We start from the raw sequence: 25,365 nt of genomic DNA, 5'->3' as shown, positions 1-25,365 counted from the left end.
TCGACTGGCTGGCGATGCTTTGCCTGATGCCCCCCAGGACATGGTTGTCCCTCCTGGCTGCCAGGGCACTGCTGACTCCTATTCAACTTGCCTTTGACCAAGACCCCCAGGTCCCTTTCCATGGCACTGCTTTCCAGCATCTCATTACCCAGTTTGTACAAACATCTGGAGTTGCCCCATTGCAGGTGCAGAATCCAGCACTTCTCCTTCATATGGTTGATCAAGTTGTTGAGGTCTCTCTGCAGGGCCTCCCTGCCTTGGAGGAAGTCAGCAGCTCCTCCCAGTTTTGTATCATATGCAAACTTAGTATCCCTTCCAGTCCTGTGTCCAAGTCATTTATGAAGATCTTGAAGAGCAGAGGGCTCAAGATTGAGTCCCACAGAACTCCACTAGTGACAAGTCACCAGCCTGATGTCACCCCATTCACTATTACCCTCTGTGCTTGACCTGTGAGCCAATTGCTCACCCATTGCATGATGTGTTTATCCAGCTGTGGGCTGGACATTTTGTCCAGAAGGATCCTGTGAGAGACAGCATCAAAAGCCTTCTGAAATTCAAAAAGGTTACATCCACTGGCTTTCCTTGATCAACTAGGTGGGTTACCTTGTCATAAAGGGAAACAAGGTTTGATAAGCAGGACTTTCCTCTCATGAAGCTGTGCTGGCTCTGATCAATGACAGCGTTGTCTTTCAGGTGTTTTTCAATACTTCCCAGAATAATCTTCTCCATAACTTTACCAGGCACTGAAGTGAGACTGACAGGCTTGTAGTTTCCAGGTTGCTCCTTCTTGCCCTTCTTGAAAACCAGAACAACGTTCACCAGCTTACAGTCATCTGGGACTTCTCTGGATTCCCAAGACAGCTCATCTGTCTTGGGAATCATCAAGAGAGGTTTTGCAATGACATCAGGCTCTTTGAGGATTCTGAGATGAATCCCATCAGGCCACATAGATTTGTAAGGATCCAGCTGGAGCAGCAGGTCCCACACACTTTCAGGGTCAACTGGGAGCTGATCATTCTCACAGTCACGGCCCTCCAGCTCAGGGCACTGGGATCTCCTTGGTCCGTCATTCATGTTGAAAACAGAGGCAAAGAAAGCATTAAACACCTCTGCCATGTATCTGCCCCTGTTTGTGAGGTGACCATCCTCATTCTGTAACAGGCAGATGATATTTCTATACTGCCTATTGCCATTAACATATTTGAAAAAACTTTTTATTGTCCCTCACAGTTCTGACCACCTTCAACTTCAGTAGAGCTTTGGTCACACAAATTTTCTCCCTACAGTGGCAAGAAGCATCTCTGAATTCTTCCACATCACTTGACCTTGCTTTCCCTGGACATACATTTTACTTTTTTGATTATTTTAAAGAGAGAAGACTCCTGTTCAGCCGGCCTTCTCCCTTGCCTGCTTGATTTCTGACACTTGTGAATTGCTGCTCCTGTGCCCCTAAGAGGTGGTGTTTGAAAAGTGACCAGCACTGATGGACCCCAGCACCTGCAAAAACCTTTCCCCAGAGGACCTTATTTACTAACTCCCTGAGCAGCCCAAAGTCTGCTCTCCTCATGACCCGAGCTGAAGTTTTGCTGGCACTTTTCCTCCTGTCAACAGAGATTTTAAACTCAATTGTTTTGTGGTCACTGTGGCCAAGACGGCCACCAATCTCCACTTCCCTCACGAGATCCAGTCTGTTGACAAGCAGCAGATCAAGGACAGCATCTTTCCAAGTCAGCCCCCTTAGGACCTGTTCCATGAAGTTTCATCCAGGTGTTTCAGAAATCTTCTGGCCAGTGTTGTACCAGCTGTGTGATGCTCCCAGTTGATTTCTGGCAAGCTGAAGTCCCCCATAAGGACAAGGGTAGTTGACTTGGAAGTGCCCCTGAGTTCCTCAAAGAAGAATTCGTCAGTGTCACCGTCCTGGCTGGGAGGTCTGTAGCAGAGTCCCATAATGGTTTGCCCCTTGATTCTTATCCAGAGACTCTCAACTGTATCATTGCCAACTATGAGCTCCATATGTTCTAACCCTTATATTACATACAGTGCTACCCCTCCACCTCTTCTGCCATGCCTATCCCTCCTGAAGAGCCTGTAACTGTGCAATAGGGCACTCCTGTCACAGGTCTCATCCCATCAGGTTTCACTTATGCCAATGATGTCAAATCTCTGGGACTGGGCCAAAGCTTTGAACACCTCTTGTTTGTTCCTCATGCTGTGTGCATTGGCGTGGAAACAATTCAGGTGCGGTACATTATAGTCAACACCTCCTGAGGCAGACTGAGGGACCCCATAGGGTTTTCTCAAGTTTTGGCACACCATCCCATCGCTCATCGCTGGTGAGCCTGGTTTTGTCCCTTTCCCCTTACCAAGCTGGTTTAAAGCTCTGTCAACAAAGCCTGCTAGCTCCTGCGCTAAAACTCTTTTTCCCCTCTGAGATAGGTGCATCCCATCAGGTTTCAGCAGACCAGGTATTGAATAGATCATCCCATGGTAGAAAAACCCAGAAGTTTTCCAATTACACCAACCTTGGAGCTACTCACTGACCTGACAGATCTGCCTATTCTTATCAATATTATTCCCTGTTACTGGAAGGATCGAGGAAAGTACTACCTGTGCTCCTGATCCCTCTACCAATTGTCCCAGGGCCCTGAAATCTCTTTTGATTGCCCTAGGAATTCTCTTTATTATTTCCTCATTGCCAGTTTGAACGAACAATATCATATAGTAATCAGAGGGCCTTACTAGACTGGACAGTTTTCTAGTAATGTGCCTTATCCAAACGCCCAGGAGACAGCAGACTTCCCTGTGAGTTGGGTCCGGTCTGAATACTGGGCCCACTGTTCCCCTTAAAAGGGAGTCTCATATTACAACTACTCTTCTTTTCCCATTAACAGAGGAGGTCTTGATGCCTGTTATAGGAGGTGTTGTTTTAGGAGGCCCCACTACCCCAAAAGAACCTCATCAGTTGTCTGGTGTCCTAGTTCCAGAGCCTTATATCTGTTATAGAAGGTACCCGTCCTACCCACCAAATTTTGAGAAGGAGGAACTTTCCTCCTTTCTTCATGTTTAAGAATAAGAAGCCTTATTTATAGCTCCTTTTTCTGATCATGCAATTAGCCGGTTTTGACTGGGCTACATTCTTTTCTTTTTGCTAATGCTAAACTCAAATATGCCAGAATGTGCAGTTAAGCAGGTTTTCTTCAACCAAACTTGTGATAGCTTTTAAAAGACAGATAAAGTTTATCTTACTGGGACTTGCTCTCCTCCAGACAATGTTGATCACCACTTTGAGAGGGATGGTCTTAATTTTATTACTTGTTGATTGTATTTTTTTCAGTTTGACTAAGCTATCACCTAACGGGTAACTTTTCTAATACTGTCTACAAAGCTCTATGTATAATCATACAAGACAAGTTTTATGGTCTTTGAGAAACTCCACAGTGTTCTACGCATTGTTCAATTAATATTAACAATTTGAAGAACATCTATGTTACGTTTTGCATGCATCTTGTGTAAAAGTTACCACATTGTGCCCATTTTATACCATTTCTAGGATCTGGATGTACATGTTGAACAGAAGTTCCACCCTGAAAGGTGGAATTAGCTAGAGAAGTTAAGTTAAAAAAAAAAGTTTGAAACTGTAATATAGGTTCACTGCTGGGATGAAGAGCTGGAAGAAGTTTCTCTTTCTCTGAGATATTATTACTCCCTGGCAGATCATTACCTTCTAGCTTTGGAATTTTACTCACATTTTTTCCATCCAGAATTCCACTTCCAAACTTTCCCATTTCTTAGCGCACTTCTCTGTCTAAAAAGAAAACGGTAAAATAAGTATACATTATTGGAGGCTGTAAGAATTTGGCAGCATAGACACACCTAAAAAGCACGTCTATGGCTGATATCTCTCCTGTTTATGATACCAAAAAAGCTCTGCGTTATGTCTTTCCAAAGCTGAGATTGCAATGGAAACCACAGACTTGTGAATGGCATGTTAAGATTAATACTCTCCCAATGTGTGATATGTAGAACAATACACGTTTCCAAAGATACCATCAGAGAGGGAAAGCTTGACTGAACAGGAAATATAAAGGCTTTCTGCAAGATAATGTGCATGGAAGAAAGGCATTGAAGCCCAGTAACAAGTCAGACTAAGGCCAGAGACATTTCCATACACAAACCATTTAAATCACATTTACACTGAATCCAGAAGAGATGAATTAGACAAGTGACTGAGGAGGTTATTGAATCATTGCATTTCCCAGTGACTCACCCACTGGCTGAGAAGTGCATGGCACCAGCTGGCAGGGTCACAAGGAAAATCCATGTTAACAACTTTCAGCATTTGGGAAGTAGCTGTTCTTATGGACTGTCTCCTTCCTGCAGTGAGTGTGTAGCAATACCTCAGCTACAGCTCAGACAAGCCCAAGAGTTGTCACAGACCTATCCCACCTTTGTTTCCTGGACAACTCTCTTTCATGGGCTCCTTTATAAAATACCAAAGATGTTAGCAGAACAGACATTCCTTTACTATGTGCTAGAGAAATCTGAATCACCTAGAAGGAAACACAGCATAAACACCAACAGGAGAAGTCTGAAAGCATCATTTAATTCAAGTGATGAGTGAATTGTCTTCATATTTTTAATAAATAAGTTGCCCTTTAAGAGGAAATGTCCTCTAAGTGTGGCAAAAGTGGAATAAAGCTGAAAGGTAAGGAAGTTATTTATTTGGATTATAAAAGATAAAAATTATTATTTACAGGCTATTCTTGATAAAATATTTTGCCGCCACAGAGCATGAGAGAGAAGCTGCTTCATTTTCTGAATTTGTAAAAAGAGATTATTGAAGTCACAAAAATCCAGCAAAATTATATCTGTTTTGATGAGGTATCAGTAATGATACATAAGGCTGTCTGTTTATGAAGATCCAAACTCAAAATGGAAGCCAACGTGGACAATATAGTCTTGTCAATCACTCCCTGTATTTTCATCTCTTACCTCTGATTTCAAGGCAAATGTCTCGCGGATTGTCTCCCCAGGTCTGACTCTAGCAACATTAAAAAGAACTGTGAACTGCACGTCATCTTTGGTGAGAGGATCTTCATCACACACTGCCAATTCTAAAATGTTCTAGTAGTAGAAAAAATAAATAAGAACACTTATGAAGCTTCTGTTAAGCATAAACAAAAAAATTGTTTAATTTTTTGCAGTTGCTTCAATAGCACACTGGTAAAAATAAACATGCTTTCCTTCAGGAGTTTGCTAATGTGGAACATTATTAAACCTAATATTGGGAAACCTATGAAACAGAAACCAACTACCTGTAAGAGAGAGCTCCCCCTCTCCCACGACATAAAAGATGTCAGTGCTCTGCACCAAGCTGATAACCCACCCAAAGAACACACTTATTTTCTTCATCCCCCAAGTTCTCTCCATTACACAGTTTAGAATAGGATTAAATTCGTTGTCTACAACACAGCAACTTCTCTAGTCTTCGCTTAGAACCAGTGGAGAGAGAGCTCTTTCTAAATTAGCCATTCAAAACAGCACAGAAGAAGCTGCTACAACAGTGGTTATTTCACTCAGGTGACAAGAAAGGGAATCTGGACTAGCTTAGATATAGGCATTTACATCACCAATGTCTGTAACTAGCTGAGGGGAACACTACTGCTTATGTCTACTGTTCTGTGCAAACCACACTGATACACAAGCATTTTCTTAAGTTATTTAGCACAGTTGATCAACAGGGTGTCAACTGAGGACTCCCAGATATTCAAAATGGTGACATTTCTATTTTTTTACTACCTCAACTTCTCTCTGGATCCTAAAGTAGAAAGTCTCATTCCAGACAGGGTTGTCAGAATTCTTGATGGTTTTGGTCTGAAGCTTTCCATTTGAAGCAGATGGCAGCCACAAGCGCACATAGCAGTCTGATGCAGTCACTGCAGCAGAGAAAAATTAAAAACCTAATGTCAATGTTATAGATGAAAAGTAGGGCTAGGCCATAATCCTAGGGAATTAATAAACATTATTACTTATTCGTTTTGGTTTTTTAGTTAGTAAAGAGATCGTCAGCTGGAAACAACCAAGGAAAACCACCTAATTCCTGATTAACTACAAACTGCAAATGTGTACACATGCACACACAAAGTACACTAAAAGCCATGTTTCCCATGTGAAGAGAAAGAGGTATAAAAGACTCCACTGACCATTCAGTGAGCACAGTCCCTACAGTTCAAGTAAATGATGTTAAAAAAGTTTAACTGAAACTACAGCTAGTTCCAAAAAGGGCTGTTAGGATGATTACAGGAAAGGAGAATGCATATTACAGAAAAGATCAGAAGAGACTGGCTCGCTCAGTCTGGTAATACAAACATGCAGAGGGACATAATGGCTGTCTAGAAGGGTTAGGTACTAGGGCAGATGATCTGTTGCAGCTAAAAGCTGGTGTGGGCCCAAGAACAGGAGAGCATGAGCAAGTCAGAAATCTTCATGTCACTTCCAGCCTACATCTAGTCCTTATGGTTAGTGCAGTCAGTGCCTCGAGCGGCCATCCTTTGGGGAAAGCCAGGGTGGGAAAGCACATTTACTTTGTGAAGCTTGACAACGGTGTGAAAGGAAATCTCCAGGGTGATGTCTTTCAGAGCTGGAGTCTGGACTTGACTGAAGATGTCTACTGCAGCCCGAGATGCCTAAATACTTCAGACTGGTATCAAGCAGTGAATAACATTGCCCCGCAAGGTTTTGGCAGGAAAGTGGACCTGTCCCTTCAATAAAGTAGATATAAGAGATCATTGAAACTCAGAAATACAGGTCTTGTCACTCTAACCCCTTTCTAGTGTCCCCCTCTGGACAGTGCTACATGGCATTTGCCACCGGAGTACAGGAAGCCCTGTGGCTGGAAGTTACTCCACCAAAAAGGTCTGGTCTCCCTCGCATCCAGGTTCAGCCCTGAATGGCAAGACACAAACGGTCTCTGCTGTAACTCAAGGAAATGGTTGCAAAGTGATGCTTTTTTTGGCTGAATGAGTGATTTTTCACTACAGGAATACAGAGGCCAGAAGTTTCAAGTGTGACAAAAGGCAGCTCACGGTCTCTGCCCTAACTGAGGAACCCGTGGGAGACCACTGCAAAAATGGCAGCTGAATGGTCCACAGCACACCTTGAGAAGGAGCCATAGGAGGCTGTGAGGGTGAGATAATGAGTTAAAGACAGTTGAACACAAATGTACACAGAGAAGTCTGGTTTGCCCTCATGTTCAGCATGTGCTTAGGGCTGGATCCACAGAAGCCCTCCTTAACCAAAACTACCAGTATAATTTAATGTGACTGGTCACTGGAGAACAGGAAATACCCTGAAAGATAAGGTATTTTAGAAGGCTTGAAATTCTCTAATTTACCTTTGATTATTGAATATGATTGTACAGGATTTCATTAAAAGGTACCTAAATATGTGGCCTGTGTGGCAAAATTCCTGTCCATTTGTGTTCTCACAAAGTCTATTTTCCTGTGGTGGCCCAAAAAATTCAACTGTGTCTTGATTTTTACCAGTTCCCTGAAATGCCACTAGAGATGTATTCAAATCTAAGGATACCTCAGGCATTTGATCTAATTATAGCCCTGGCATTAATATTTCTATTGCTGTGCTTTATGTACATTGCTTGCATACCTTCAGAACTTAAGAATATTTCTCACTGTGTCACTTAGGTGACTAAAAATACAATCAAACCACAACTCACACAGGTCTTTTGACTTGATGTTCTTAGCTTGTATGATTCTTACAGAAAGCATGTGGAGGGGGCAAAACTTCATCTGCAAAGAAAATAAATACAGTTTGTTCAGAATACAAAACCAAGATGTACTTTTAACAGTACAGGGCACAGTCTGTCATTCCGCTTGTCTGTTTGAAGTGAGGTACCCACCCTCCAGTTGAAGTACACCATGCTAACACGGTAACACAACTGCACAATGTGCAGCTACTTGCTAAGTAGCTTGAGTAAATGAAGACAGAGAGAAAACACAGACTCAGACAATGGCATGGAAAGCTGTCATAGTCACCCTAGAGGTGCCTGTTTTCATGCAGCTTGCTGCATGCACAGCCACAGTGATGGTTGCACTGCCAATCCACCAAGGGTCCTGTGCCACAAGGAGGTCATAACGGGGCCCGTGGAAGGGGATATTAGGAACTTGCAGCTGCCTGCCCAGGTCATGGGCACTGACAGTAGGCCAGGACATGGTACTTACCAAAGCCCTCTATAAACTCCTGACTTTGTATCCCAACTAGGACTAAATTACCATGACACTTGTAAGTAGGCTAAGCTCACCAAAACATCCTGACGACTTTAAGTGAACAGTGCACAGGCCCAGTACAGACCCTTCAGATGAAGAAAAAAGTGCCCTGCTTTGCAGGAATGGTATCACAGAATCCTGTATCATTATGTATCCTGAAAATACCTAATGGGAATGGAACCACTTCCCTTCCAGACATGAGATTTATTTCTATCACAGGCAAGCTATCATTGTAATACTTATTTCAAGTTACTTGTTCCTTACTCTTAACAAAAAATTAAGCTTTTCAGCCTAAGCTGGTCAGAAAATACTTGCCATTTTCAAAACACATTCTCATAAGTGTGAATGAACACACATATGAACCATGACAATCTTAATAATTGAAAGAAATATTTAACTCTTTTTTCAAATCGGTACATATAAAAGTTTTTCTTAATTTTCTGCTCTTTTATCTTTTTTTTGTTTGTTTGCATATTAGAGTGGCTCTTCAGCAATAATAAGCAATAATAACATGCAGTCCCACTATCATTAATAAATTAAAACTTAAAGCTTAAATACACACTGACTGAAACATTGTCTCAATTTGTCTAAATGAGAGAATCCCAGTACAATGTAACTAAATAATTTCACAATTTTATTTTGGAAGTTAGCACCATGATTAATTTTCCTGACACTGAAATGATTAACTTTGGAGAGACAAACTGTTGGGGAAGGAGGAGCTTCTCTACAGAAGGAATCACTCACTTACTTTCAGCTAATCTGAAATTCTTTTAAAATGGGGTGGATACTGCTGACTTGTTTATTAGAGATTAAAATAACCTGCATTCAGTTTAATTCAGGCTTATTTTGAGGAAAATTATGTTACCTCAAATGGACAGCAACTGATCTGTAAATTAGCATGTTGAAAAGAAGGCTTGATATTAAATTTTATTATGTCAGTTTTAAAGTTATATACTTTTAAAATTCAGATTAATATTCAAGAGTCACCCTGAGCAGAGAAACGCTGTTGTTAAACTTACAAAATCACATGACCCTGTCTCTTGGTCTTTTAATGGTTGATTGAAACACTGCTTGTATAAAAATGCAAGACAAATTTGTTCTTGTGTGGCAAGAATCAGTTCTATTATGTGTTACTCCAAATTTAAAATTGATATTTTTAAAACTTTCTGAGTTTACTGCATTGTGGACATTACAGGTTCCAGCTGAGACACTTCCATATTGTTCCAGTTGCCCACTGAAAGAATTGGACTATAATTTTCCTGTGCAAATAGCTATTTGACATAGGACTACCAAATAGAAAACTCACTCAACATTCCTTGTGGTTTTCATTTACATAAATTATTGGATTATGCAGACAAGTACAGAGGTGACTGGTTTTATTAATATGTTATTTTGTTAATGTTATGTTATTTTGTAATCAACTTCCTCCTCGCTCAACAGAAGCCCAAACCATTCTCAGTCTGCCTTCACTGAAGAAATGGATGTTGATATAAAATTTGCTTTGAACCATTTGTGATGAAAAAATGGCTTATAAAAATGGTGCATCTGCAGTTCATCATCAGAGTACTCTCAGTTGTAATAGATGCTGTGTTTTCATCCTTTCCCACTAGAGCCAGAGACCCTCCCTTCCCCTTTCAACAGCAATCACTTTGCTTAAACATGTCAACATCTGCCCACCAATGGAAATATAAGCAAAGATGACTGTTCACTACTTCCGATTCAGTGCCTCTTAGCCCTGACATTGTTGCAGGGTAAAAGGCAAACATGTTCTGATGGGGAAATGTGGCCATAACAAACCCTATGGGCTGTGTAAATCCCACGGGGAAGCCAGAAACCACCCCTCTCCCAAGACTGCAGTTACTTCAGCCTGTGATAACCATTCAGAAGTGGGCTAATTCGTTTCTTCATCAGATAAAGGCAGCTAATTTTCTTCAACAATAGTCCAGAGCAGAATATTAGGGTCTGATTTGGATGGTCTAAAAATAATGTCTTTGCCCAAAAGTGCTGGTACACCAGAATACCCTTCTAGAAAAAAATAATTATGGTTAGAGATAAGATTTACTATTTTCATAACATGAAAAGCAACATGTAACTTCTCAACTAATGCAACTTGATGAGCACAGACACCACATCCAGATAGCTCTTGACAGTTTTGCAGCTGTACTGGTCTTGTTATTTTAAGTTCACTTCCTTGGGAGAAATACGGTTTCTTGCATAGGCATGCAGACAGTAACAAAATCCCTCTGTAAACATCCAGAGTCAAAGGTGCACAAGTCCCACAAGTGTATAATTCTATTTTTGCTGGAAAAGTAGTAGTGCCACATTGAGCCCAACAACAGAGTGCAGGATTCAGCTACCTGTGTATGTTTGCATTCTAAACAATAACATTCCAGACCAACAAATAGTAGCATCTCCAGAGTACCAAAGAAAGGGTAGGCTAAAAATTGGAGGGAAAAAAAACCAAAACAAAGAAAAAACCAAAAAAAACCCCAAACTTCTTTTCATTCCAAAGTATTTACCATTGAACAATATTTCTGTACTCTCAAAGCAAGTTTTTGAGAGAGTTATTTCTGTTCAAAATACAGAAAAGTCAACAATCAGGAGATAAACTAGCATGTCAAAATTGCCACAGCTGTGTCAAACCTTAACAAACCGAAAATTCACATCTGTTGCCAACATCTCTCTGATTGCAATAATACATATTCGCTGGCTTCCAGAGAATAGTCATATGAATGTTGGTCAGCTTCAGGAGGACACATAATTCTCCTGTTTATAGGTGGTTAATCACTTAAGGTTTCATTCCAAAAAGACAACTTTGAGAGTATTAAATCTTCTCAAAGCTCATAAATATTGAGGAGCCTACCAAGACAGTCTTTGGATGGCAGTAAAAGGACAAAAACCTACCAGGAGTTCATATGTTCGATTTCAGTCCTTATTGCCCCTACATGCTGCTCCTAGAACAACATCCCATGCCTACCTTCACTAGAAAGTTAGTCTTCTAGGGAAGTTTCTGCAATCTGGGAACCTCCTCCCATACCTACATCTTCTTTCTTTCTTTCTTTCTTTTTTTTTTTTAAGTCTTTGGTTTGTAAATGTAGGAAGGCTGATTGGAATGTCAGTGTTTCACTCCCCCTACACCAAATCTAAGCAGTTCGTTGAGCAGAGTTATCACGATGGGATAACACCAAGTTATATTAAGTTCAGTATGAGGAGTTTGCTACCTTCTGACATTCTGTAAATAGTTGTAGAATTCCTTGCTCAACTTTATCAGTATCTTTCAGACATGAGTAATTACTTCTTTTCATGGATTACTTCTTTCTTCAGTGGTGCACTAGAACCTGTACAATATCTCGTCTACTAAATCTCACACCAAACCATTTATTTTATCTTAGATACTGAGGATTTGATTCAACTACAGCTTGGAGATTTATCATACTAAAGTTAAATCCATAAATTTACAAACTATAAAAAAGCTTCATGATCAGCCTGGTTCCAAAGCACTCTTGTCCACATAGATCCTCTAATGTCTAGTATGGGCTGAGTTTATTAGCCCCTTCATCAGAGAGAATACTGATAGGAATTTGTCCTTCCAACCAGCTGCCTATTTTCATTAAAATTGAAGGGATGAAAAGTTCTGATGGGAAAAGCAACTGACTGAAGAAATATGCAAAACTATGAGAGGAGATAGAAGGAGAGAGCATGACCACAGAAGTCTCATTTCTCTTGGGAATCACAATTATCCAAAATCTTTTCACTGGAAGTTGAACAGTTAGTGAGGAAATCTAATTCACCTTATACACATTTACTATAACTTCATGTTAGCATTGATGGATTGCTTCTAGAGACATTGTGGATTTTGGATGTATCTCCTGTTCATATTCTATCACTCACCTCTTTACATGTATGAGTGGGTCCCTTGGGGCTTTGTATTGATAAAATTTCTGTGTATTTTACTAGGTAAAAATTATTCCATAGTCCACAAAATAAAACTGCTAAAGAGTGATTATTCTTGTTTGAGTAGAAGAAAAGACCTTGTTATGAATCTCAAAAGTTGTAAATTAATACTTACCATCACTTCTGTGTCAATTTGGTAGCTTTTTTAAACTACTACTAGACTTTAAGGAGGTCTTCTTAGATAGTTAGGAGTATCCATGTTTCTAAACATGGGGTTTTTTTAATATAAAAGAAAAAAAACAAAAAAAAAAACAAAAACAACAACAAAACAAAAAACCCCAAAACAAACAAAAAAAACAAACCAAAAAAAAACCAAAAAAAAAAAAAAACAAACACCACAAAACCACTGTTCTTATTTCCATATCTGTTTACCAACTTACACATACTGAAAAACACATTTCCCTGACAGAACACCAGAGCTACCTGAAGTATTGAATTAATCTCTTTCCTTGGGAACAGAAGCTTTATGATCTGAACCTATGCTGGTAACTCAAACCTTTTGGCAGTGGTGCCTATTAACCAGGAGTATGTCTACCCTCATGGAATATCAGTTGCAGCATTGGGATGAAGTGCAAGAACTTTGTAATTGAGACTTTCTAGATAAAATTATACCTAAGCTATCTACCTAGATATCAGATCCAGAATTAACTTATTAGATACCTTACAATTTAAAATTGATAGATAACAGTCATTTCTACAATAGATAGTTAGTTTAAGATCTAACTGGTAGATGGATTAGATACAAATTTTATCCGGAAAGTACATGACATTTACAATGTATATTCTTTGCCCTGAGCATCCAATATTTGAATATTTTTAATCTATCACTTGAAGTATCTGTTCAAGTTACTGATATTTTTCTGAGTCTTTAACTTCACTTGCACATATTATCATTGCACAATTAATGATCTCTAGAGGCCATAGCATTGTTTCCCACTATATTTTAAACCCACAAATGCCCTTATTTCTTTTATTTGCTGGAAAATTTGACATAGGATTTGATACATAAAGAATGGTTTGTTGTAAATAATTCACACCTTGCATTTCAGACACCACGTCCATTATTTTTTAAAGATATACATGAGAAAAGAATTCTCAGCTAATAATTCTGTTGATTTATACTAAATGCTATCAATTAAAATTTCTGAATGAAATTTACTATTAGAAAACTCGAGTCCAGACATGAAGTACTTCCACTAGAATTGCAGATGCTGTAAACATTACCTTAAAGATAGCTAAATCAGCCAAGTAGCTCATTACATCTCTCCCCTGAAGCTACAGTAATATAAATTATGCTTTGTTGCTAGACAAAGTAGTTGGTTTATTTCAGCTGGGGCAAGCAATGAACATGTGCTATCCTGAGAAAAACATGCAGGAGGGCTAAAGCACTTTCATTTTACAGGGAGGTAAACTCTTTAAGGCCAGCCTCCTCTTCCTTCACGGAGTTCACTCCAGCATGTACACCACAGGATAAAAGAAAAGCGCCACACTGTTGCTGTTTTCTCTTACATATTAGTTACTGTGAAGCAAAAGGGGAAAACGGCAAATCTGTGAAGTTCAAGATGCCCCTGCCACAGTGCACCAGCGGCCATTTGCCTCTGCATCTCAGCAGATGCACCGAGGAGGGAATTTGCTCACAAGAGCTGGAGAAGGGAGGTCCAACAGCAAAGGTGCCGGGCCACGGCAAAGTGCAGAGATGCCATTCTCTTACCTTGGCTGGTGGGCTCCCCGTGGCACGAAACATGGCGGCAGCAACCGAAACCCCAATTTGGTTAACAGATCTGTCAGCTGACAAACACGCTAGCAGCTTGTTGTTGCTGCTGAAACAACCTGAAGGACACTTATAATTTATACAGGCGCTGAGCTCCACCCTCTGCCTCCTCTGTGTGGAAAAGAGCCTGCCTACATCTGAGAGGGAAAGATCTGCAAAGTCAGAGGTGAGCAGAAAGCTGAAGTTACCATAGCTTTGCCTGTCACTTCATTACCTCTTGCAATTTGCTATTGTCCCAATATTGTCCTGCTAGGTTTTTGGGTAGATGTTCAGAAACTCTTCCTTCACTTCCCATCTCTTCCACCTATCTAGTCAGGAGCTGAATTTTCAGTATCTTTCAAGTTCTTCCACAAAATACTCCATTAAAAAAAAAGTCAAAGGCAGGGGAGAGCCAAATCTCTGGTGGGAGACCAAGCCAATTCCAAATGCTCTTTTCAACTCTTCCTACAATAGGGACTTATTTTAATATATTACTGGGAATCTTTCTGACAACCAGTAAATCAAGTCTCCTCAATTTGAAGTACCTACTGTCTGATTACCTGGCCAATGCAGAGATGCTGGTGAAATTGAGATAAATATTGGTAGAGAAAGGGAAAGCAGCATACCCTCTGAGCTCTTCCCTTCTACACACTTTTATATTAACATGACAACTTGACATCTCCCAGTTTCCCATCCTATTCCCCCTTCAGTTTGCTGTTACCAGTGGTGGGTCCTATGACATCCACTGGAGAGGGCAGAGGGATAGCTTCCTCCACCTCTCCCATGCCTACTGTGGCCTGTTGCACCATGGGGTGCCTGTCAGGACATTGCTCCATGCAATCCGTTCTGTCTGTATCTTAATCCACACCTGCAATTTCATATTGGATGGCAAGCAGACTCAGACTTAAAAAAGGCCTGGAAGCCACCATAAGTTTGCAGTAAGGTATATTCTCACTGTAAATATCAGATAGGATCAAGCCTCACAAAACAGCCAGTGGACACCTTAAACTGATGCAGTGTCAAAAACTAATTTTCATCAAATAGTAGTTAAGAATTTGGCTTTTGACAAGCGAAGAAAAAATTAATTGTAACCACAGTAGTTGTTTAGGAAAATAGGTTTACCTGAAATCTGGTGTTAGATTTTTCCTGAAACTCAATCACCTTTAAACCACTTTTTAAAACACTTTCCACAAAAAAACTGCGAGCAGTTGAAAATCAGTTTTAGGCAGATGCTCCTGGGCTTCTGCAGGTGACAAACAACAGTTCAAATTGACATTTCACAGAGATTCTGCTGTGGCTGGCAATGCAGCCACCATGCTCACCACCAGTGAGGACTGGATGCAGTCAAGCACCCAAACAGCAGGCTGAAAACCTGAGTAGTTAGGTTGCCATCTTTGAAATACTAAAAAGAAAGATATCTCAAATAAAGGTCTGCTGTTTATGTGCAGCAAATCAAAGGGCAGTTTCTTCCAGACAAATCAGCCAAACTCATCAGAAGGTAATCTGGGGTTCAGAGTAATGAACTATGCAGGTCTTGCACTCCTGCTGCCTCACTTGTGCGTTTTTACAGGACCAGTTAAAACTGCAGTGCACACATTCATCTTCGTGCTCCCTTGAACACAGGGGACAGTAACATTCCATTTCCAGAGATAAGAAAAAATGCAGAGAATAAAGGAAAAAAGTTCTTATTCAGAGTGGAGTTCTGGTTTTCTATTTATATTGCAGTTGCAGCTTTGATCATAGGTTCTGCTGCTGTAGTGAACAGAGAGATCGAAATAGTAGGTTGAAAAATTTACCTCCTAAAGAGAAGGCAAATGGAAAAACAGCTAGAGAAAAATGAACTCCACTCAAACAGCAGTATATCTGCCTGGAAACAGAGCAACACATTAAAAACAGAACAGCTGCAGCAGGGAGATCCATGTCCTAACGGAACAGGAAAAAAGAAAAAAATGGTCCCAGCATGCCTTAAAATCAAGGTGCAAAAGTTATTTTGGAGAGCTACGGAACTAATTTTTCCAATAGCTCCTCCAAGAAGTTAATGTTTCCAGTAAATCAGTATGGCCAAAAATACATAAAACATTGTGTTTCTTGTCAATAAGCACTCTGACAAGTACCACGTCCATTTCCTCCTGGATATGAGGGAGATGGGCTACGTGATGTCAAGACTTACTGCAGACACAAAAAATGTACAGCATGGGGAAAGTAAGGCAAAGAAAATCAACTGCATAAGGAAAGAAAGACAAAACTAAAGGTTAAACCTGAAGAGGGCACAGCACAATACATCAGTGAACTAGCCAAATAGTAGGCAGTATCTTCAAGGGGGTACAGCAAGTCCTCCCCCTCCCCTTTTTAAAGGGAGGACATAGTCATGCCAGGCTTATACTAGTGGAGTTAGATTTAGAAAATATTACACTGTATCTGCAGCATCAGATTGTAAAAGACTGTTCAGGAGACAAAAAGAAGAGGGATTCTATAAAGATTTTATGTGTTAATTAGGCTGGTCTTACTCCACTTCTGTGCCTGAATGTTATTGCTTCTCTGAATTAATATTAAGAAAGTACTTGGAAATAAGCTATAAGGGGAAAAAACAGATAAAAATACATATCAAATTACACTGAAGTTAAATTGTTGCATATGCGACCTGTTGGAACTTGGGTAATGCACACAAGAGACTAGGTGAAACAGAATGAGAATGGAAGGAATGCAAGTCCATGCTGCAAGCCCAGCATGCAAGAAATAAAAGCCAATTAATACAGTGTTCAGCTACATGTAATTTACCCAGTGAGCTGCTCACTAACAGCCCCTTGCGAGAAGATACTAAGCTACCAAAAACCAAGCACCAGAATGACAGCAACTCTCAATAGCTATGAACTGGATCATCCTACTGCTGGCATAAACCTAAAAGCTAACTGGGACAGAACCTACAAAAGGTACTGAAGTCTCATTTAATGGAGATCATTATTTATCCCAGCAATGGCAACAACACGGCAAAATTTCAAACTCAGCTTTGATGTACAAAAACTGTTCTAATTGAGGCACTCTCTTCATAGTCCTTCCACCCTCAATCCTGACAGCTTCACAAGGAAGGATGGCAATTACTGAAACACTCTCCTAGAAACATAAATCTCCCATGACTTTGTTTGAGAACAGTTGTTTATTCATCCCATAAAAGCTGTTTAGTAGAGATAAGCAATGGATCTTTCTAGGGCCAAATGCAGCCATACCATAGAGGAGATGGTGGTGGAAGACTGTGCAGCTTTGAGGAGACGTATTATTGTGCCAGACAGTGACAATGGGAGATAACAGTCACTTTCTTTTTGTCTTATAAATCAGTTTGTACCTTGTTCGGCTCAGTGGCTAGGCTAGAAAAATTATAGTCACCTAAGAAAATAAATGCCTATAGTCAAATTCAATCCAAAAATTTTCAAAATGTTCTCAAAAACCAGGGGGATAAAAAGGTATTTTTTTCCCTAGATGATCCCCAAAATATTTTTTTTCCATCTTTGGGTTATTTAGCCACTGTAAAAATAATTAAAACATCAAAAACCACCCACCTTTATTAAAATCTATCTCAATTTTTCAATTCAAAGTTACCATGTGAAACTAGAAACTATAAAGCAAAGATTCAGAAATGCCAGATTTAGGGACATGTAACCTGTAACTCTGAAATAAAAGCTTTCTAATTTTCCATTGTTTCCCCTCTGCTCCATTCTTTTTGAGCAAACAACACAGATAATTTGAAATTATTTTAGATCTTTGAATACTTTCCAAACACCATTTTCAGCATGTTAATTAGAACAAAATACCAAGTGGTCTATCTGAGCTGCAATCAGGTGATAGTATCTGTAAATGAACCGTCCTTCTCGCTATCAAGATCTATACCTGTTTCAGAAAAGTAAAAGGTGTTATATCCTCTTACCTATCTTCTGAACCACTGTAATCTTAAACAAAGATATCATACAGTAAATCCAGTATCACTGGCTCTTTTTCCTGGCCAGAGTAAGAGAGCTACTAATTTCCTTAGATACTTTGCAGGTGTGGCTGTAAATATGACAAGATAGTGATCTTTGCAGCTTCAAGATAGGAGGAAGCTGCTTATTAGTTACCTGGGGTATCTGAGGACTGCTGTGTTACCTTTCCAAGATACGTCATTGTAAAGCCACACATTGAAACCTACTGTGTTTATGTTCAGAAATTGCTCTTTTATTTTAAACCAAGTGATTGCAGAGCTAATTGAAATAATTGAGTAAGATAATTCAATGTCATTCCACTCAAGCCAGTTTCTCAAACCTTTATCTTCAGATCTTATTCAAATAGTCTGACACTGATGTCAATATAAAATTGCTTGTGCAAAGACCTCAGAAGAGTTTGGTAGGTATTACACTTCACCACTTGGCTGGCAGGAAGACTTGACTTATGGTTATGGTATTCATCTTCAAATCAAGAGAAGAGTTTCTTTCTTAGTTGCCACCAACCTCTTGTATTTTTTTGAATAGTCACTCTTTTAGAATCAAGAGATTAAGTCTTGTTTTCTGTTACTGTTTTTCACTCTCTGTGACTGCAAGTTCTTTAGGACAAGACATGCTAAGGAAATGTTTGCTACTGAATTATACCAGGCGAGAGTAATTAAAAAACAAAGGTTACAGTGATTGTATGACACATATAGCAGTATTTCCTTTCTATTTCTGTGTCAAACCCGCTTTCAGCCCTGTATGGGACTTTATTCAAGGTTCTACCTTCACCTGAGCATAGCCCTTACATGTTGGCTCAGAAAGGGATAAAAGATATAAAATTATTTATTTCAAATAATATGCAACTCATTAAGGGTCCAATTCATCCATTCCTGCAATTAACTTACTGTCTAAGTAGCCCTCCAAAATTAACACAAGACTAAAACAGTAGTATCCTTGCTATGTTATTCTGTAGGTTAGTACTGTTAATGAGTAAGTGTAAATGTAAGAAAACCACTCATCTGAGAGTAGAGACAAGGCAAAGAAATACAGAAACAACCAATTCATGATGAACTGAATATATCCAAGTCTATCAGCAGCAGCTTTGGAAATACCTGCAAAGTATGTCTTTGTAGTGGGCATAGTGATCACAAGGAAAAAGCAAATACTGACACAGAATCCTTGATAAATGTCTGAAAATGCTCAAGTCTTAAAAATACCTGAGGGTGAAGTTTCATGTTGCAGCAAAAAATCTAAGAGCTAGTTGTCATTAAAACAGGAGATTTTGCTCCTGTCCAAGTCCCAAGCTTAGAAACTCCTGCTCCTACTTTACACTGTTGGCTCTGGAACTCCTCTGGACAAATGCTAAGCTCATTTGAGGGGCCAAAGAAAAGAAAACTACTCTTCTCCTTTTCCTGAGGAATTTCCAGGACTGCCCTTCTGTAGTGGCATGTAGCTATGACCTCAGCTTGAGTTCAGGAGTGGGGACTTGACCATGGACAAACAGCATCGTCCGTAAAAGCTGTTTAAAGCATCAGCACTCATATGGAAATGAGCATCAGAGGTGGAAATGACATTAGACAATTCAGTGTGCATTCCTGCAAGTGGATCATTACTGACCACTGACCTCAGTACCAGAAAGTCATAGGGCTTTTCACTACCTCTTTGTATGGCTTTTCTAAGGTTACTGAAAGATTGTCAAATTTGGAAACTGAATTTTATGTTGATTTTTTCTTATAAATACAAAAATTCTAGGCATCAAACAAGCTACGTGAACAATTTAAAATAGAATAACCAGAGTTCGACTTAGTCATTAGAGTTATTATGAGTTATGAGCCTTGCAAGTTTATTTACAGCAATTAAGAAACCTGTGACTCACTCCTGGTAGATTATAACTTCTGACAGCAGAAGACAATTTCATGGGCTCTACAGAGTTATGAGAATTTAAGTAAATACAAAAGCTCCTTCTGCATTGATACTTCTCCCTATTGGAAATATTTTCAATGAGAAAAATTTCTTGTTTAGGTGTCTGTGTCTCGTCTTCTAGTCAATTTGTACTATTCCTGTGACAAAAAGAAGTCATGAAATGTTCCTAATAGTGCAACTGGGAATTTGTCTTGCAGAAGGCACTCAGCTTAGTTCCAGTGGTACGAAAGCAGCTTTCTGTCACCTGCTCCCCTTAAGCCAGTGGAGAAGGCAGAAAAGTGTGAGCAGAGAGCCTGGCACTTGAAACACACTGAGCATCTCAGCTGGTCTCAGGAAAGCTGCTCTAACCTGTGCCAAGGCAGAGTCATCCATGGAGCCTGATATTATCTCTGAATGTCTCTACACATGCATATTAGGTCAGTTTTAATTCCTCTGTTTCAGCAGCACATAAAACATGACACTTGCATAACACTGCAATTTTAAATGCTTCCATTCTAGTAGAAAAATTATTTTTCCCAGGCACAGATCATTTTTAACCTCTTAATTCATATAATACCTTGGGAGTTCTGAATCTCAAAAGATTTTTACAAAGTGCTTCTTGAAATACCAAAGCCAATAGAAATTTATAGCCTTTGGCATCTCAATGAACTAGGGTGTTTTTAACCGTAGGCCTCCCACGTTCATGGTTTATGTGGCAGGTAAGACATGATATGGCCAACAAGAGAGAAAACTGTTGTGTAGGTCATGAAAGGCATTGAGTCTGTTCAGAATGGAACACTAAAACAAGCTACCTACACTGCCTCCTTTGCCAGAGGATCCAAATCCATGTGCCAAAGGTCCAAAATTAGAACTCCTGGACCTAGTCAGGGAGAGTCCAGTCTAGAGGAGATGCACTCACCCAGAGACTCTAGCTTCCAGGGACAGAGATCTGATGGAAGACTAGTTTTCAGATGACCTCTCTCACAAACGGCTCCAGGAAACAAACCTCATCCAGGAAGCAAACCTCACCCACAGCTGGCCAATGCAGCAGAGCACAAACCAGTAATGATGCCTTCTCTGCAACACAAGCAATTTGTACTCTGCAATCTCTCCCCATGCAACAGAAACATTGCAAAGTGGTGGAGACCCTCACCTTGTATGATTCAAATCCACTAATTGCTGGTCTTCCCTGCTGTGTACTTAAACACATACTGAATGCATTTGTCAGCCAAGTATTAGCAAGCAAACTGTGAACCACAAAAAGGTAAAATGTCCTGTGACTCGCCTGCACCAATGCTGGGAACTGGAATGTTCATCCCACAGAGGAAATCATGTTGGCACACCTCCCTAAAGAGATTTCACTCACATATATAAGAAAGATTTTGAAACGTTTCTGGGCTGATGCCTCAGCTTACCTGCCTACACAGCTGTTTTGCTATGACATGGGTGGCTTGACAGTTCCCTGGGCACGCTGGAAGCTTCAAAGCTAAGATATCTAGGAAGCTGGAATCAAAGGAATTGACCAATAGCTGAAGGACATCTAATGGGCAACTCATGCAACTGCTGACCAGCCTAAGGGGTAGCCCCTGTTAACTGGGAGAAGCCAGCAGTGTCATGTCATCACAGAATGGTGGGTAGCCAGAGAAACAGGCCAGGTGGGTCCACAAGGTTTATGAAAGCATAACTTTCCAAGCAGGTTTCCAAGAAGCTGGAGAACCAGCCAACCCAGCAATACAGAATCCAATCAACATTTTTGAATGGAGAAGTGTTGCATCAGAAAACTTATGGTCAGCTCTGCTGTGAATGGGAAGTACCTGACTATTGCTAACACACCTCATATTTCTTCCTCCTCCTCAGACTTGATACACAAACAGCTGACAACATGGACAGATATGTGGAGCATGGAATGCCTTGTGCAATAACTTGCTTACAGCAGAAAAAGGAGGGAGGAAATTAGAATTAAAATGGTAAGGTACCCCCTACTCCATTTGAATACTCCTTGGCCATGTCATAAATCTTCTGCACATCTTAGGTAAGTTAGCAAGAAATTTGTAGTGTGAAATGAAAGTATCAACATCCAGTTCACCTGAGATCACAGAAACTGGTGCAACTCAGAGGAAAGACAAACTAAAATTACAAAGAAAAAAATGGAATTTTTCTATTGTTGTAGAATACACCTTTCATTTACAAATGCAAACATTGCATACTGACACTGACAATGTTCAGAGAAATTTAGTGTATTCCCTACTAAGTGTCTGTATTGTGGGAGGCATCATTTTACTCACGGTCCAGAGAGCCATAGCATAAGTCACAAATGTGTCCCACCCCCTGAATTCATACTCTAAGATGCTTCTTGTTCCACACAGGACATTGTCTAGCCTTATGTGGCTCTGAATCAAACAAAATGAATGGTTGTTCTACATTATTACAGATGCAGTTAAATGCTGTTCATTTGTCCCAAGCAAAACATCCTTCAGCTCTGGGGGGAATAACCTGGGAGTCAGAAAGTTAATAAATGGTTTCACTCAGCATCAGGACAGTCTGTAAGAAGTAGTGCCTAATTTTCATTCAATATACTCATGTACTAGGAAGTCTATATTAATAAACTTCAACATAAGATATTATGCTCTCCATTGAAAAACCAAGAAACAAAGATACTGTAAAGAAATTTGATGCTTTCCTAAATGGGAACAGATCTGAACAGCTGTCTATTAACAACTCCTTTCATTCCCAACATTTGTAAGAAAATTGTACAGATGAACCCATGCCAATTCATTTCAGCTTCTAGACACAAGAACACCTATTTGATATCTTAATTCTAGTTCCGGTTGTGATCAGTCAAGCTCCATTTCCTCCCTTCTGACATATCTAGTCATCACCATTATGTGGTCTGTCTGTGTCAGGACAGTGTTTAATGAAAAACATACTAACAGCAGCGCATCCTGGGGTTTTTGCTGCCAGCTGTGTAGTGCTGAGCTCAAGTAAAATCCTCATCCTTTACGATCTGCCCCCTGTGCCTCACCACTTCAGATTACTGAGGGGAGCTAGTCAAAGTTCATCCAGCCAAAAAAAAGTCCTACAGTAAAATGCTGAAAGTTCAAAGCTGTGGTTTTGCTATTGGGAAAAGATGTGCTGAAAAGATTCAGACATCTTCCTAATCTGCAGCTACTGTTAATTCATAGTAGATTTTGTGGTTAGACAATACCAGTTTTTCTGCTATCCGTTTAGTAGTTATTGCATTTAAAAGGCCAAAAGCTTTGATCCTCTTGGAAACTATCATACATTCCTCTCAGGAATACTCCAACCGTTATTAATAGGATAATTCACAGGTAAAGTGCCACTCCAGGTGCACAAGTGTTTGATGAATTGGAGCACAACCAAAAAACAGTCAAAGGAATATGCACGAAACATCAGCCTAGTCTCCCCTCTCTGCTCCCCATGAAAACCAAACATATCACATTTTTTTTCATAGGCTTAATTATTGTCCTGTTCTTTTACTTCTATTTTCTCCTTTGCATTGGGGTTCATGTAATCTATTTAGATTGCAGGTTTTTTTCTGAGCAAGGTGTATAGTTTATCTGGGAACTCTTATCACTTTTAGCAAATTGCTTCTCTCTTGACTTTTCGCAGTGCCACAGTATCATAAATGTCAATAAATTCTATTTCTGATCTTGAAACCTATGTTACAGCTAAACTATGTATTTTCCCTCCTACACCTTCCTTTCACATTGCGACCCCTGATTTTTCTCAGCCTCCACACCACATTTCCCTCCCACATGATAGCTAAATTTAAATCAAAACTGGATGATTCTCTTTTATGTGTAGCTCAATCAAACAATAGGAACTTGATTCAAGAATTACTGAGAAAAATGCATGCATTGTGTAGGTCCAACTAAATAATCATAGATTGCCTTCACTTCAGAAATCTCTTTTTTGTTCATTCTTCAAGCTTTTCTTTATATATCACACATATATTAGGAACCTGTAGTTGACTTATATCCACCGGCAGTGATGGTCCATGTGCTTTTCAAAAACGGTTCAGATGAAGAGACAAGTTGTTCCCATTATTTCGACAAGACTCACTCTTCAGTCTAATAGTATTAGAGACACACTAAAATGCCCTTGGCACTGATACATAGTGTACCTCTTCCAAAAAATATGGAGTAACAGAGCTTCCCAGAGAATACATTGCACAAGACAACATATAAAAGTTTCGTCAGAAGGAGCTTTTGTTTGAGGGCTTGAGCTTCATAAAATCACAAGGGGAGGAAACATACATCCTTCCCCTGCTTCACAGCTTTCTTCCCTGAGCAAAGACTTTGAAGGCAGTTCCTGGAGACAACCCTGAATGATTTCCTCAGCCAGTTTCCATTTCTTCTTTAAATTTCTATAGTAGAGGCACCAGCCCTTCATTTGCATTTCATTTGTGTCAGTGGGTTTCAGCCTTTCCTGTTTATATTTTATGTACCTTCATGGCAGAAGTGCCATTAGGATAATTATAGTTATGTTAGAACTCCCTTGTACACTACCAGGAGACACTTTGTTTCTAGATAATGAGGTCAGCAGTTTCCAAGATTTGTGGAACCAGGACAAATTGTTTTGGCAATAGGCCCAATTTATCTCAAGTTTGCCCATACCACCCTCTCCTACAGGAGGCCCCATCTGCTTTTCTGCATTACTGTTCAATGCTACTTTCTGATTCAGGCTCTTCTTCCCCCAGTATGAACCATATCATGTTTTACCCTCTGCAGAAGCTCCCATACTAAGGGCTGCCACCAGCAGAGAGGCCAATGGAGAATTCTTCCAGGTAAGATAACTACAGAAGCAATGGTGAGGGGGAATGGGAAGGAATCATAGGCCAAAATCATATTCGAGTAAGTGTTCCTAAATAAACATTATGGCACATACAAAAGGAAACACAAAATAACCTGCTACTCAGAAATGGTCTTCCAAACCCACCCTGTGTGCAGTTGCTGTCTCTGCAAGGAAGTCACACACTCCAGGGCATCTCAGCTCTACTCTGGCCTGTGAGATCTGACAGGGCGGGTTTTATTTAGCACTTAGTCTCAGGTCACATTCAAGGCCATACTAGCACAGCTATTTCCTCAATTCATACCATTGCACTGAAATTCATATTAAGGCACTCAAATTTTCAGAGTGCCATGCTTTGTACACATAATACCTCTAAATATGACATGACTGTGTCATATTAAACTGACGATACGGACATCAAAACAGATATATTACAAGTGAATTCCTGGTCCAAACAAAATTGGTTGCAAACTAATTGCATAAGAAATATGCATCTTAAAACAGCACTGTCACTGTTAACAGCTATGCAGAGACTAAGCTTCATACATACAAAGCAGAAGCAGTTGACTTAGGAAAAGCATTGCAACAATCTAATTTCTTAGCAATCAAAACAAAGCACCTTGCTCTCTACGTGAGTGGTAAGTCATTGCCAGACATCTATCCTCTCTATAAAATCTTAACCCAACCTATGCAGACTATCAGGATGAAAGAG

General features: G+C 39.9%; 1 protein-coding gene across 1 annotated transcript in view; it reads right to left on the bottom strand.

The window, feature by feature from the left end:
• The window catches only part of LOC135415800 (cytosolic phospholipase A2 beta-like), a 60,549-nt gene that overhangs the window by 21,402 nt on the left and 13,782 nt on the right, over positions 1-25,365 (bottom strand). The window contains exons 6-10 of the mRNA XM_064658117.1: positions 7,733-7,805; positions 6,585-6,761; positions 5,800-5,936; positions 4,993-5,124; positions 3,747-3,805 (exon numbers count right to left, since the gene is read on the bottom strand). Coding sequence (XP_064514187.1) covers positions 3,747-3,805; positions 4,993-5,124; positions 5,800-5,936; positions 6,585-6,761; positions 7,733-7,805 — 578 coding nt within the window. The remainder of the gene's footprint in view (positions 1-3,746; positions 3,806-4,992; positions 5,125-5,799; positions 5,937-6,584; positions 6,762-7,732; positions 7,806-25,365) is intronic.

The sequence above is a fragment of the Pseudopipra pipra genome, chromosome 6, assembly GCF_036250125.1.
Source record: "Pseudopipra pipra isolate bDixPip1 chromosome 6, bDixPip1.hap1, whole genome shotgun sequence".
In the NCBI taxonomy this organism is placed as follows: domain Eukaryota; kingdom Metazoa; phylum Chordata; class Aves; order Passeriformes; family Pipridae; genus Pseudopipra; species Pseudopipra pipra.
Note: the sequence above shows the minus strand (reverse complement) of the source record. Positions and strands in the feature narration are given on the sequence as shown.